The sequence below is a fragment of the Rhea americana genome, unplaced genomic scaffold (genome assembly GCF_003343005.1).
Source record: "Rhea americana isolate MKP2758 unplaced genomic scaffold, rheAme1 scaffold_75, whole genome shotgun sequence".
Classification (NCBI taxonomy): domain Eukaryota; kingdom Metazoa; phylum Chordata; class Aves; order Rheiformes; family Rheidae; genus Rhea; species Rhea americana.
The window spans coordinates 3,238,226-3,253,942 of NW_028186923.1; the positions used below are offsets into that span (position 1 = coordinate 3,238,226).

The 15,717-nt window shown below is 42.9% G+C and overlaps 1 protein-coding gene across 1 annotated transcript in view; it reads left to right on the forward strand.

The window, feature by feature from the left end:
* Positions 1 to 15,717, forward strand: part of LOXHD1 (lipoxygenase homology PLAT domains 1) — a 139,812-nt gene that overhangs the window by 47,829 nt on the left and 76,266 nt on the right. The window contains exons 10-14 of the mRNA XM_085322174.1: positions 220 to 380; positions 1,532 to 1,618; positions 5,021 to 5,156; positions 6,536 to 6,690; positions 9,843 to 10,003. Coding sequence (XP_085178300.1) covers positions 220 to 380; positions 1,532 to 1,618; positions 5,021 to 5,156; positions 6,536 to 6,690; positions 9,843 to 10,003 — 700 coding nt within the window. The remainder of the gene's footprint in view (positions 1 to 219; positions 381 to 1,531; positions 1,619 to 5,020; positions 5,157 to 6,535; positions 6,691 to 9,842; positions 10,004 to 15,717) is intronic.

A 15,717-nucleotide genomic window follows, 5' to 3' on the forward strand; every position in this document is an offset into this window, starting at 1 on the left:
TTTAAAGGGAGACATATTCTTGCTGTATATCCAGGCACTCTAATTCCAGTATGTCATGTAGCAGCTGATAGTGTTGGTATAAAAAAGGATAAAATGTCTGCATCTTCCTTCATCCAGCCCTCTATCACCCAAGGGAAATGATGAGAATTATATTTTTAATGTTTTTAATTACATTTAAAAATTACTGTTAAACAAAATACCTTGAACCTTTTTTTGTAGAAAATCCTTGGTCTCTGTGGATCTGGACAAGTGACATTAAGAATGCAGGGACAGATGCCACCATCTTTTTCCAGATTTATGGAGACAAGGGAAAGTCAGATGAGATGAAGCTGGACAACAATTCAGACAACTTTGAAGCYGGACAGACTGACAAGTTCATGGTATGGATCTTGTGCTAGTGGTCTGTTTGGCTTAGTATGGTTTTTCAAGACATAAGCTTTAGCCCTGTATGGAGAGCCAACAGCTTGAGATCTTTATATCAGCATGAGGTCTCAATAGAGCCTTCTGAAGCAGAGGAGAAGTCATTCAGTTTGGTGGTGATGCAAATGATTTCCCCATGATTTACCTGTAGATTTATCTTTCCTCCTTGAAAAAGGGCTTARGCTGATATTCCAGATGCTCACAGGGCAATGACCTCAAGTCATGGTGACATTAAATACTACATCTCTGTAGCTCCTGAAGTAGGTATCATTTACCCTCAGGCACATCACAGAGCTGCTGCACCCACTTAGACCACTTTGAAGGAGAAATGGGCTTAATATTGCCTGCYGGAAGTGTTTTCTGAGACCACAAGGAGCAACACTGCAACCTTAGAAAGAAGCAGGCAGCCACATTCCCTGTGGGGCTGCTTCTTAGGTGTCATGATCTTTGGGATTTTTGGAACAAGRTTATCTCCTTTTTTCCCCCCTGCAATGCCTCAATGGGCATTAGCTATTTACAGGAGAAGTAACAGAGGTATTTCCTGTCCTGGGTGATTGGGTCTTCACCTCCCTGGACATGAGCATCTGTGAATGTGTGGGGCTGGGCTTAAGCAGTATGCAGAGTTTGGAGGCTGGGGAGGGTCATCTTGTGTTCTCAACTCTCCTTTCCCCTTTCTCAGATGTGTTCCTAAAAGTTAACTGGGGATTAGTCAGAGAAAAGTTGAGAAGCAAAGGATTTCAATTCATGGCTGTAGCTAAAACATTCACCCCTTTGTGTCAGAATCCATAACTGTCTTTTGGAAAAAGTGTGGCTGTGCTTTGCAGGTCCTGCTTGAGAAAAAGCTAGAACTTGACATGAGCCTTTAGTTATTATTTGGAAGAACAGTTTCAAGGAGCTCTCATGATCAAGGGTGTCTGGATTCAGTCTACATGTTGTCCTCTCAYGAGAAGAGAGGCATCAAGCTACCTTTGCAGACTGGGATTTAGGACTTTTTAAGAACATTAGTTTTTAACTCCTCTCTGATTTAGCTCTTAAAAGTTTTGTAGAATGCTTTGTGTGCATACTTTGCTGATCTACAGAAATGGGTAAGACTCATTTCTTTTCTTTTTAGATCGAACTTCCTGATCTCGGCACATTTTATAAGCTTCGGATATGGCATGAGAAGAGGAACCCCTTTGCAGGCTGGCATCTGAGTAAGGTGAGAGAATAGCAAGGAAAGCTAAAYCTGAAAAACTACACTGGTCTCAAAAGCATACATTGTCAGTCATGCRTCACTGCCCTTGCTCGCAGGCAACTGAGTTTGACGTTCAATGGTCAAAGGTGCCTCCATTCACAGACTGTGATGAGTGAAGGGTGGAAGTGGAGATCCTATATGAATGTGGAGGAGACACTGTAGCCTCTGCAAAAACATGTGCGGACAGAAGTATTCACTGCTTGTTTTTTGGAGGAAATTCCTTCTCCTACCCATCCCTCTTCACTCATTCTGATGGATAGCACCCCTTATGTATGCTGCGCAGAAGTGGAGGTTGTCTCCAAAATCCTTTATGGAGTCGAACTGTAGTTTCAGGCCTGATGAGAGAAGGGAGAGAACATTTCCCAGCACTGATCAACACTCTCCCAACAAAGCTCTTGGCTTAGAGRACTGTCCCTAGGCTGCATCCTAGCAGTTTTCTTCCAGCAGGATCTTAGCCCTTTTCCTAGGACTTTGGAGAAACATGTGAAAGGAGTGATTATTGCTGCAGGCAGGTGTGCATACAGGGTGTAAATATTCCCAACTAGCAAAAGGGAGATCCTCGCTCCTTTTCTTGCTCTCATAGCCCCARACACCTGGGGCTCCACATGCAGTTCTTGCTGTACTGGGCAAGCTAGGAGCTGAACTAGTCTTGGTGATGTGAGACCCGGGCTTTMGGTTCAGCCAGGCAGGGAAGAGTTGGCAGGCATGAGAAGAGGAGTAACAACAAGTCACCCCATTCTGTAGCACTTGGGGTTGCCAAGAATAAGCCAATGAGTGGTGCCAAATACGATGCTTGTGTCTATGTTGGAACATGTGGGAAAGGAGAGCAATGTGAAATGGCAGCGTTCTGCAGCCCAGACTGATGCTAAAAAGCACATTCCCCTATGCTCTTGATGTTAGACCACTCTCACCCCGCCACCACCRCACACACTACTCTCTGCCCCTCAAAACCTTCCTGTTCTCAGAGACTGTTACTGCACAGAGCAAGAGAGGCAAACAAGCCCTTTCTGGCCTACTAAAGGTGGACGCCTATGATACAGTGCTGTGTAGCCTGTCCTGATGGGCTGACTGCTCCATTGCTTGAGCTGGACATGTGCAGACTGGAGGAACCAGCAGAAATTGTGCAGGAGGGAACCACGATGTGCTATCTGGGAGGTATACAAGGTGATCTTCTTGATCTTCATTCATATTTCCATTGTCCCACCTGCAATGATTACTATGCTGTCAGCCCTTGCCTAGGGCTGGAAGGCAGGTAGTTCATCTCTAAGCTTCACCCATATTCCTTCTGCCAATCTTGGAGGACTGTCTCTGCACTTAAGAAAACATTTACTTTTTTCTGCAGCCATAAATAACTGTAATAATAAATCACTATTTACCACTTAGAGATTTTTCTTCTGTGCCTCTAATGTGCTTTGACAGACTCTATTCTCCCACGTTGTCAGGAGCTGTGATTGCAAACACAACCCAACCCCTGTCCRCGGGAGAGGGCATCAAGTACAGCTGCATTCACCACATTGCAGGAAAAGGTTTGAAGACCTAATTGGCTGTGGTCATCAGCAAAGAGAAAGTGCTGTTCAGACCTTGGGCCACCATGGTTATCTGGTATATGGACAAGAATACCTTGTCCTTCTATGCATTTCCCTGAAGATATCTTCTTTTCCCTCATGGAAATTGGGTTCAGACAAGAGGAATCCACCCATGGGAATTCARTTTGGACCAAACTGCCTGACTAAATGCGGCCATGGTGCATGAAGTCAATCATCTGCCTGGGTACAGCAAATCCAATACTTTTTGCTCGCTGCACACGGTTCTCATCACTCATACATCAGTTTTAGCATCCAGGAACTCCACATTTTCTACTCCTCCATTTTCTACTACAAGAATGTGAGAACAGCCATTACTTGTCAGACCCCAAAGGCTGCCTAGCCCAACGTCCTCTCTCCTATGGGACCTAAGCGGGTGACTAGAGAACAATAAGAAGAGGACAAGCATTTTTGGTATTCCCCTTAATCTTGTTCCAGCATGGAATTATTTTCATCTCAGGCACTTAACTCCTGATCAGATCTGCTGAATAATATGAATTTATTAGATTTATTTATTTTTGATTTACTTGCTCAGAAGTTCTAGTCTTCCTTTGAATTTTAAAACTTTTAGCAACCATAACAGTTTTTGGCAAGGAGTTCACATTTTTGTTTGTTTTGAACTTTTGCTCCACAAGCAGCATTTGATGCCGTCTATTTGTTGTACCAGAAGAGAGTCAACAGTTGACCTCCTCTGCCTTCTCCATACCACCTGTGATTTCATAAACCTTCATCCTGTCCTCTCTTCCCCCACTCCTCCAGCCATCTGCAGAGTCCCAACTTRTTACTCATACGGAAGATACTCCAGATCTTTGATCCCCCTTGTTACCATTTTCATAGTGTTTTCCTAAATTTGTTAGGCACTTTTTTGAGAAGAGGGCACTTGAGCTGCACACACTTAGGTGTGCTCTAACTGTAACTTTAGACAGTGGAATAACGACGGTTTCTGTCCTGATGTCTGTTTCTTTCCTAATAATCCTTTCATTTTTTTTCATTTTTTTTTAACTTCCGCTCAATACTGAGCTGATGTTTCCATCTTGCTGCTCAGTCTGATGGCTGAAAATTAGAACTGAGGTCCTGAACTTGTCAGTGAAACAAGCAGTGCTAGAGGGACAGGACCATAATATTAAAAAGAAGCCAAAAAACTGCACGTTACATAAGATTTTTGTATTGATTTTTGCCTTTTACTTCTGCTAGGCTAGATGTTAGTGGTAGTGGTAAATGCATTAGTTATCGTAGCCTGCTTGGAAGGTAGAAGGTTCCTCTCTACAAAGTTTATTCTCTTCTGTGATAAACCAACTCATCATGATAACTATGCTTTAAAAAGAAATTTGGTTGCTCTTCTGTGCTTCCTAGTGTGCCCTGTGGGCTCCGTGGCTTCCCATCTTCATCTGAGGATGCAAATTATCWGTGTTTTGTCTGGGCACAGCGTGGCACACAGCAAGCAATTATCGAGAGCCATGGTATCAATCAAAACCTGCACAACGCGCGGGAGCGATYGGCCCCCACGATCCACCTGCAGAGAAAGAAGGAAGGAAAAGGCGTCAGCTGTGACAGCCTTTCGTCGGTACCTGGTGGCCTTGCTGTGGAAGGCGAGTCTGAAAGACGTCCTCCTTATTAATGCGTGCGATTTCTTTGCTGTGACCTACTCTGGCTTCCCAGGCAAAAAAAAAAATAAAATAATAAAAAAAAATATATATAAATATATAAAATAAAAAAAGTCAGAAACTTGTTGCTTTTTGTCTCTAAGCCTCTGAACTCACGTGCTTCTTTTGGTTTAACGAAGGTAACTCTGCTGAAAACGCTGACAAAAGAAAAATACTCCTTCAACTGCGGCCGCTGGCTAGATATAAATGAAGATGACAACGAGATCGTGCGGGAGCTCCCTGCAGAGGGATCTCTAGTGACTGAAGTGCTGCCAGGTGAGAGCCGCGGGCTCCATACGGGGCTTGCTAAGGGCTGGGGCGGAAAGGCACCTTCCCTGCGCCCGCGACGCGTGGGCCAGACCCCTGCAATTCAATTCCCTTTCTGGCACCTTCTCGCTGCAGTACTTTCTGTGCGCATCATTAGCCGCAGGAAGCATCAGGAATCCCAGGCGCGTATTCTGTGCGCATTTCTTCGTGGTAGGAGACGCGTGAGATCTTGCTGTAGCATAACTGTTTTCAGCGGAAGGTTTTTTTTTTTCCAGCTTGCGGGTTTTTTTCCCAACTTGTATTTTTTCTAGTCTCTTTTAAAAGGTGGAATGCCAAGCTCAAATGAATGCTCATGAAAAGCATGCTTAGCTGAAATGCAGTTTAAAATTTAACAATCATTTTTACACTTTAAGTTTTATTTAATTATATRCGCCTTTATACATATACAGCTTATACAGCTTCATACAGATGTATGTATAGGCTTGCACAGAGCAATGTGTTCAAGGGCATATGAACCTTTCATTACCTGTGAGCAAYCAGACATATTTTGGGGATAATTAAACCCAAACTACAAGGTTAATTAAGGAAAGCCACAGACTTCCCATTGGCTTTCTGAAGTCCATTTTTCCCGCTTGACCTTGTACTCGGAGGGAGAATTTTGGAGTGCAGAATAACCCAAGACAGCTATTGGGTTTTCTTTTACTCCCATGGATGTGTTCAATGATGACTGCTTTTAGAGATGGGGTTCCACGCTCTGCAGACCACGAGTCTCCTGTTTTCTGAAATTTCCTATGAGCTCAGTGATCTGCATGCAGCTGAGCTGTTCTGCAGAAGAGGAAGAATAATTGTAATTGCAGATCTTATTAAAATGTAAATAAACTTGTTTTTGAAATGTATATTTAATCAGTTGTGGAAAGAGTTGCTTGAGCTCGAATGAAGGCACGTCTCCATAAGGAGCRGTTGCACTTTAGGAGGCTGGATCGTAGCTTCTCACCTGGCCTTGAGGAAAGGCAAACGTGGTCATGGTTTAACCTGCAGAAACCCTCTGAATCATGGTTTGTGCCAGGCTTCCTTCCTGAACTCTTTGTGGACATCAGCCGCTCCTTCTTTGGAAATATGATGGAAAGATGACTCTGCAGGTGTTATCCAAAGGGAGGGTGTTTCTGTGTGGTTACTTGGAGCGAATTTATTTTATTATTAACATTTCAGACCTGGCAATTTTGGTTTTCCTTTTAGTAGCAATAACGTAAAATATAGAAGTCAATGCATCGGCACAACTGCCAACTGAGTGTCAACACCTGAAATTAATTGCGAGTTGGTGGAAAATGTAGTTAATGTAAACGACAATTAATTGTGCTGCCAAAATTAACAAACTTCTGTCTTCACAGTGATAAAATACCGAGTGACGGTTTGCACCGGGACGGTGAGCGGGAGTGGCACGGACGCCAACGTCTTCGTCTGCCTCATTGGCGACCAGGGAGACACCGGCGAGCGCGTTCTGTACAACTGCATCAACACCGTCAATAAATTCGAAAAAGGCAACGTAAGTACGCGCAGCAAACGGAGCTGCATGCGACGGCTTGCGGATTTTCCTGAGATACGCAGCTTGGCTGATTCGTCTGCCAGCTTGGCCTTGAGGAATAGGGACACGTAAATTGTACGTGTAGGGTATGGCAGCTGGCTGCAGCTGGAGGGAGGCTTAGGCCAGGGCAGCATGTCCTTGCTTGGCCATGGCAGGCTCATAAACGAGTCTCCCAATTTGCTCCCCAGCTAAGTATCAGCTACTGAAACTSTGACTTCAGACTGGGGAAGGATTCCAGGAAATCCGTCCGTCTTCCAAAAGCAAGGGCAGCCTCTCCGATGGTGGAAAAAATTGGTTTTTATGGCAAAGGAGAGAAAAGTGTCATATTTAATGCATAAAGCAGAAGTGCAACGTGTTTCCTTTTCTTCGCTCTCCCCTCCACAGTGCATTTCACGTCTTATTCRCAGTCTGTTTTTCAGCATGTTTTTGTATGCTTGTGTCCCAAACGAGTGGCATGGAAAAGGCCTGAAGAGGAGGCTGAGGCTCTTTGTGGAAAGCAGGAGATAACGAAGATGTCAAATTGCGGCTAACGCCCTTGCTGCATTAACAAGCAAATCACGTGCTGATCTGATGCAGGGGACCAGCCTACTTTATATATGTTCAGTTGTGATGCACATTTTGGATTTCTAGGGTCCAACTTAAACTAATTAAAATCTAGTCAGTATCTCCTAAAGGAGAGTTTGAGAATCTGATCATAGAGCTCTGCAAATTGCCCATCTTTTGTGTTATAATTTGATTGAAATTTTCGAATGGAAAGAAAACGAGGATAAGAGCAGGCCCCATTTTCAACACTGACCATTGAATGTAGGCCTGTGAAATACGCATTAACCGCTTTGGATTTTCTTTCAAGTGCCTAGAATTTCCACTTGCACATTGAAGTCACTGAGATTTTTTCATCTTTAAAAGAATTTTCATTAAGTTTTTCTTGTGCTTGTAAGATCTATGTCTTTGGAAAYGCATGGCATTTACACAGTGAGAAGTTCATTTTGATTGGAAACGATACAAAAGTTTGCAGAYGTGGACCGTGCAAACCTAAAATTTTTGCCCATTACATTTCCATTATAGATTTTGATAAACCTGATTCTAAAAGGTAGGTCCAAACTCCGCAGGAGAGCATTTGTCATTCGGGGAACTCTTGTTTTGTCAAGATGGTAGCAAAGTGAGTCATGCTGAAGGCTGTTTCTGTAAAATTCCAAAAAAAGATGTTTGGTTCACAGGAGACAGAAGTATTTTAAACACAGATGATCACTATTTCATTTTAGCTCCTGAAAATGAGTTGTAGGGTAACATGCATGAAGCAAACAAAGGAAAATAGGAAAAATAATTTTGGAAATCAGTTCATGTGAGTAGTAGCATCCAGACGATGTAAACCGAAATGGGATCTCTTAATGAATAGCTGTTCTTTTGGCATGAAGAGCTGAAAGCTAGTGAATGAGTTGGAGGCAGTTAAAGGATTGATCCTGACAAACTTAGAGCTCGTATATTCAAGAGACTGAGTGAGTATATCTACACTGATTAACTTAATATACTGTTAAAAAGAAAGGTAGCTAAGTCAGCGCAGTCTCTAATCTACAGCTACTTAAACCGATAGCACCTTGATTACCAATTTAACTTGAAAAGCTGGCTTACAGATGCAAATTAACAGCCTATAACAGAAGGTAAAATTTAAAGATGTCTCTAAATTAGGTGTTTACTTCGCGGCAATTCCATTCATTTACTTACTCATTAATTTATATCAGCCATTAATAGGTAAAATGAGCATCAAGCCTAATGAAACAGACTTCATTGACTTAGTCTGACTCAGTGAGGTTTTGATAACTTAAGGCCCTGATTCAGCAGTCTTGAGTTTGTAAGTAWAGCTAGTTGATGCATGTAAGCCCATCCTTAACGCTTAAAAAAGCGGCAGTACTTTTCAGTTGTCCCTATTTTTAAAAGCCAGTTTTGAGGTTGCTTAAGTTTTCTCTCCTCAACGACAGAAAAATTTAGGAATATTTTTATCCATATTTGAAAATTATAAAACATATTTTTGTAAATATCCTTCCCCACTTGAACTCCATCACCTCCCTGTCATGTTTCCTGGGAGCTAACCGGATATATGCTACCCACATATGTGCTTCACAGACTTTTGGGAGATGATGAATGAATGAATCACAGCATTCATTTTTTTTTTCTGGATGGTAACCATAGCAGTCATGTCTGTATGTCGGTCTGTATGCTTCAGATATGCTGGGTATTCATGCAGGTATTTACCATACATATATATGCATCTGTACATGTACCATAGATATTATCTGGCCTTGATTCCCACAGGAGTAACTCACTCTTAATACATCTCTCTTCCTTCAGTGGAAGGAACAGCTTCTCCCAGCTTGCCTTTGGCTAAGACAGTAAGCTGTGGTCCTGAGGGGTCATCACTTATACTACTTTGCAGGTTGCTGATCTGAGCCCTTTTCCAGGAGAAAAAAAAGACCTAAATATGAGATCTTTTGTAGGGTATTAGCAGAAAGAAGGTACCACCACTACCATTAGATCCTTGGTTATGTTCACACCAGCCTCTGAATACAACTGATGGACCAGGCTCCTGAGCAGCTGGAGATACCCCAGTGCAGCCATGCCCAGGTGCCTGTGTACCAGGGAGTGGCTGRAATTCAAGTCGTGCTCAGTAGTCTGTGCTGTCTGAATTAGATGTAGTGTAATGTCTTCAAATTATATCTCTAAATACTTCTTTGGTTTTCGTCTGAAGGTCTGAGTGCCCAAGGTCACTCAGAAAGCTTATACCAGAGCAAGGGTTTGAACTGGGATTTCCTGCCTTCCTGTGTGGACTTCTTAATAACCAAATTACTTTTCTTCTTTGAGTTGTGGAGGGCAGGCAATGACATGGGAGATTTAAAATGCTGGCAGATCGTATATTGTAAATCTAATGTTATACCTCTAGCACAAATATTCAAGCTTTCATTCTTTGGTAAATTAATTTGTACTTACTCCTTCATCTTGTGAAGAATTATCTTGCAGCATGCTGATGATGTTGGTTTGATTGCGACAATAAATTTGGTTGGTTTGTTTGTTTTTGAAGAGAAATACTGCCTTATCATTTTTTTTTCTCCTTGCCAAAGGCTGACGAATTCTTCGTGGAGGCAGTGACGCTGAAGCAGGTGAGGAGGGTGAGGATAGGGCATGATGGCAAAGGAGGAAGCAGTGGCTGGTACCTTGACAAAGTGATAGTGAGGGAAGAAGGACAGCCAGAAAGTGAGGCTCTGGAATTCCCCTGCTACAGGTACTGGAAACAATGCTTGTAAATTATGCCTCCATCTCATCATTTGTCAGACTTCAAAGATCCCAGTTATTGTTCCAAGACTGTGATTTTCTGAGCACAGCTTAATCCTTTTTAGCTATTCATTTATTTATTTTTGCTAAGCCTGAAAGCAAAATGTGTGGATTGGGAGGTTTGAGATACCAAATAAACAGCAGTCCGAACTGTGAACTTTGCAACAATTAGCTCARTAATATAGACAATTTCCTGAAGATAAAATGCAACCTTCCAGTACCACATCCAGTGTTACTGCAATTGCCTGCTGCAGAAACACACTCTGTGACCTGTTGCAACCTCCTAGTTTTGTTGCATATGTGGGACATATCCTGGTCCCTCACATGCACATCCCATCTTCCCATGGGATGCTATTTCTGTGTTGGGAGAATGCAAGATTGTTATGCTGCCATCCTGAGAGCTCCTTGCATGAAGGGAAATGCATCTYGTGCAGAGATAGAGAGTTGCAGGGCACAGGGCTGTGACTCACCCTCATGGGTGAATTACAAATCTATTCTTCTCTTTCCTAGATAGTCAAGTGTCCAGAAGGAGTGTTCTGTAGTGAGGCTACCCATGGGGAAGCCAGAGGCACTGTCTGTCCCAGCATTAACCAGAGTCTGCCTCAACATCTTAGCACAAACAAGGGAGAACTGGGTGAAAACACAGGAGACCAACTTAAATGTAGTTCAGTGTCCTGGAGAGTCCAGCTGCCCTTGCAGGATGTCCAGCCCTGTAGGATGGAAGCTCACTGAGCTCCACTGAATGACGTTGAGTTCCTGTTCTAAAAAGCTGCCTCCTGGGAGACAAGCGGACTTGTAAAATGCAAACACAATTATTCTTAAATTGCCAACAAGGGTAAAATGTTGATTCCTTGTCGCTTGTCACTATAAATCAGGAAGAATTCCACTATGATCAGGGGAGTTAGCCTAATATAAACCAGCATGGAGCCAGATCCACACCCTCTGCATTGCTAAAGCACATCAGAGAGCAGGCAAAGTCTCTAGGGAGACAGCACTGAGCAGCAGATGCAGTGCCATCTTGATTGTGAAAAGCAGGCAAGTCYCTCCCTTTTGTGCGAACAAACCACCATGTTATGTCATTGCTGTCTTTTGATACATATTTAACAACCATATGTTTTACCGAGTTAAGCAACCAAGCTAGACAGGTTTTTACTTGGGCATGAAATGTCCATGTGAAGAGCTGTTTTGCTGAGGCTCTTCAGAGATATTTCTGTGTCTAACTGCACTGTGCAGCTGGTTCATGTTAAAGATTTTTCTGAATATTCTCCTTTTTTGGCCATTTAACTAGCTGCTTTCCCTCAGCTCCAAGGGATGAACCCATTCCCCTAAGGGTGATGTACATGGAAGTGTTTCCCTGAGTTCAGATAATGAAAGGGAGGGAGAACTCCCCAACAAAACCTTAGCCCCAAAGTATCCACGGGGTACATTCAAGTAGCAAGTGATGGGATTCCACTCTTCYTATCTTTCTCAAGTGAGAATAGTGTCATTCATGTAGCTGCATTYGCTGTCCTTGTACCAGCATTATCCCTTCCTCTCAGATTGAGAAGGTAACATGACTGATCACCTCCACACAAGGGGAAAGCTGCTCCCTACCACTATCTTTGGTGCCTGTGTCTCCTGAGAGACTAGGGCATCATCGCAGTCTACAGGTGTCGTCATGGAGTCTGGAGATATCTGAGGGCAAAGGTGCTCACCCACTGCATCCTCCATATACAWCTCCATGACCTGCAGCATTTGGATGTTTCCCTCCAGTCCTGTGGGCCAAGGACAGCTTTTATCCTTGCTGCTTTGGCAAGTGCTCAGAGGGACTTGCTTTRTTGGCTTCTTCAGAACTGAGATGTTGGTAAAGAGTTGGCCAACCAGAGCAACCCTCTCTTAATGAGCCAGTGAAAGCAAGGTTAGTTAGAGATTTCATCCTGGGGACACTGGGGAAGTTTCCAGTTCTGCTTGGTTAGTCTGTGACCAGACAGTGGATATGCTGATRTTCTCATTGCCTTCATCTCCAAGACCAGATCAACTTCTACTCTTCTATGCAGCAYAGTCACATGGTCTGGAGAAAAATAATTTCTGCTGCTGTGTCTTTATTGAACACTACTTCAYTGATTTGCTGTCACTTAGCCACTGTTGTGAATGAACTGGAGGACAAAATACCTTCCACCAGCAACACATCTAACCCATGCAGAAGCCTCCAGAGGTCCTTACCTCYGTAAGAACTAGGCTATACTGGGATGTGGAGAGCAAATACTACAGTGGAGAGCTGGCTAAACAGCTGCCATAGTATCTAATTTCCCAAAGATACCAGTACAAATCTCCAAATGCTTATAACTCATTGAAGTCTCTGTTGTTATTATTTACATATTCATAAACATGTCTATGGTTTTTCTTTTAATTTAAAGGCTTTTCTATGACTCTGTAAGGGCATCTTTTACCTAATAGTCACAACGATGCTCTGAGACAAACTATCTTCATTTTATAAGGGAGCCAGCAGAGATAAAGAGAAACTAAGTGGATTAATTGTGAGTTTGTGTCAGATTCAGGAAGAGAAGCCAGGAGTTATGATTCCCAGGCCTGTGCTTGCAMCTCCTAAAGTAGTTGGCTGTAAAGAGAATGGTTTGTAACTCTTCTTGGAGTAAGTGATTTTTAAAGTGGTCATCTGAACTGTGCTTCCAAAAGAGATGTTAAGTAGCTTCCCCAAGTGTTCCTGGCAGAATTAGTAGTTCATCACTCAGACGCATTGCAGTGCTGTTTGTGCCTGATGACCGCTCGACATTATAATAGTCATGCTTTTTTCAGACTGATCACTGAATCACTTAGTGATACAGCCGAACCATTTATACCTGATAAAGCCTGATGTGGTTTAAGTATTATATTTATGAACACCACTGGAAAGTTGAATGAGGAAGTTTACCTTTCACCCCAGAATTGGAGACGAACCCTTTTGAAACTTAGAAGTGGGTTCTTCAGTTTTCATTTTCTCCTCAAGGCTCTGTAGAAGTCCAGGAATGGACAAGCTGACATTCTCTAAAATAGCCTATTTTTCATAACATTTATATCCCAGACAGGAAAGAATTTTCAATCAGGCAAAGTCATGGGTTCATGATAGAATAGAATTTTATATGCTATAAATCATTACAGCTCTACTGAAATCTTCAGTGATACTTTGTTACATATTTCTAAGCATATGGAGTGCAACATCCTAATTTTTCTCCAGCGCAAGCATACGGCAATGTTGTTAATTCTCTACAGAGCAGCAGACAAGCCGTGAATGGAATGATGCACTACGAGTTCCTCAGGCCCCTGTGGAAGAACATTTATTCAGTCAAAAGCCACAAGTGCTCCTCATACAAAGGATCCAGAGAAACCTTTTTCTGTTTATAGAATCCCCTCTAATGTCTAGACATTTTGTATATACTTATATATATATATGCTACACTTACAGGTGCACTTAACAAATACAAATGGGTGTCTGATGTGCTATTCGTTCTAGTTCTAGTTCACATGGACTATCATCTACTAGATAAAAAATGTTATATATGATGTCATACCAGATTTTTTCAGTGTTTCCCTGACACTCTGAACCCCTGCTTAGACATTTCCTCTGAAATAACTTTTATGTAGTTGTCGCCTCAGCTGGGGGTTAGAGGGTGTGCAGCATCTTTTCAGAACCAAGTGCGTGATACAGGACACATGAACACCTTGTAAAAGGCATAGTGACGTGTGTCACATACGTCAAAATTGTGGACCCTAATCGGAGATAACTAAGGATCTGATAAAATAAAAGATTTCTACAGTTTTTTTGTACTAGGAATATGATGGCACTACACTGAAAAATTCTATTTTCTGTCGAATGATATGTTCATAATGTGTCAATCCATTTGTGTTCAGCATAAGACTGCAAACCCCTGCTTGCAATCTGCTGCTCAGTGATATGCTATTGGAATTACATTTGAGAAAAATTAGGATGTTGCAGCATATGTGCTGGAGAAAAGGAMTACAATTATGTTGCTCATCCAAATGCTTCCTTTGTCACTGAAGTTGTCTTCATGAGAGAATAGTGCTCCTGCCACATCTGGCTATTCTTTTGACTCAAATGAAGCAAGCAGCCTTTTCAAGAGCAGCAGCCTTAAGTCACTTCTGTGGGTAATCCCCTATCTTCCTCTTCCAGTCCAAGAAAAACTCCTTCCCTTGCCATTAGCAGCTGCCAACATTGGTAGAGGGAAGTTATTTATCTAAGGTTTTGATCTTTACTTTGGATTCATTTTTCTCAACCATCTCCAGAGATGAAGCAGGTAGAAATTGCCCTCCTGGGCACAGAGATCTGTTTCTTGTGGAATGTATTTTGATCCTGCCACCTTCACCTGCAAATATTCCCCATTTCTGTAAGGCATCAGCAATAGTGAAGGTGACAGAAACAACAACATGTGCACTGGAAGCAGAATCAGAAGCTTGCAGGAGACAAAAAACAGCAGCAGGAGAGTGGAAGTAGCACCTTGTGGACTTCTGCCTTCCTGAAGGTCATGCCGAATTCAGTGTGTCTTGAGGAGGTGGAGTTTAGCCTCTGATTTTGTGGGACCTCCCAGTTAAATTCCACGTATGCAGAAGCACCTTGACTTTTGTAATGATTTAACCCTTGGTCATCGGATACCTGTCCAAGGATGTGAACCCTGAGCCAGCATCAAGAACCACAYGACACAAAGGTATTAAGGACCAGTTCTAACAGGTAAACAGTTCCCTCCCCCCAACCCCAAAACATCAATTTCTCTAAAGCCTTCCTTTCTTAAGACGACATGAGATTTTGGCATGCTCCTCTTCTGCCCTTACACTCCACCCTTGCTCAATTCATCATAATTTCACAGACTTCCCCACCAGTTTTTCTGCTCCTCTGTCCCTGCTATCTCCCTCAGCCTCCACTGAGGCAAAGCATTGCACCTGATGACCTCACATGGTGTTAAACCTCATGCTGATCCGCTTAGCTTTTAATGCTTTCCAATCAGCCAGCTTTAGAGAGCGAAAGGGAAGAATACGGTGTAGGGGTAGGGTGTGTACCTGACAACCAGCGAAAGCCTGTAGGGGAAATGGGAATGATGTGTGTGTGTGTGCATCTGTGTGATGGGTGGTTCATGCACTTCTCTTTCGCATGGTGACTGTGTTGCTGGAGTTTTGGGGATCGGCCTGCTCTAGCTCATCTTTGGCATCCTTTCCCAGCGCTAGCTTTTTCTGCATGGTTTCTTGGTGCATACTGTTTTCCTGTGCGTGGGAAGGAAGAGGAGGAATCTGAAAAGATGGTATTTCTTCAGATGGAGGAAATGGAAATGTGTCATCCTCTGTSTTCCAGTATATCGGGCTACCTCTTGGTCACCATCGCTAAGGCTAAGTGAACATGACAATAAGCTGTGCTGGCTCATTGCCAGTGAGATACCAAAGAGGGATTAGATCCAGCTGTTAGCACACTTCCCCAAAACRTTGTCATGAGGGTCGTTCACTGGTTTCCCTGTGCAGTGGTTCATTAGCAAAATCAAAGGTGGAAACTTAATTGGGAATCCCCTCTTTTTTGGTGTGAGGGTCCGTTAAGAAGAAAGTGTGTGGCAAGGCAATGTTGCAGGCAGCTAGTAGTTCATGTGTTGCTTGTGTTTGTGCAGGAACAGGTCTTCAGCTGCTGTCGTT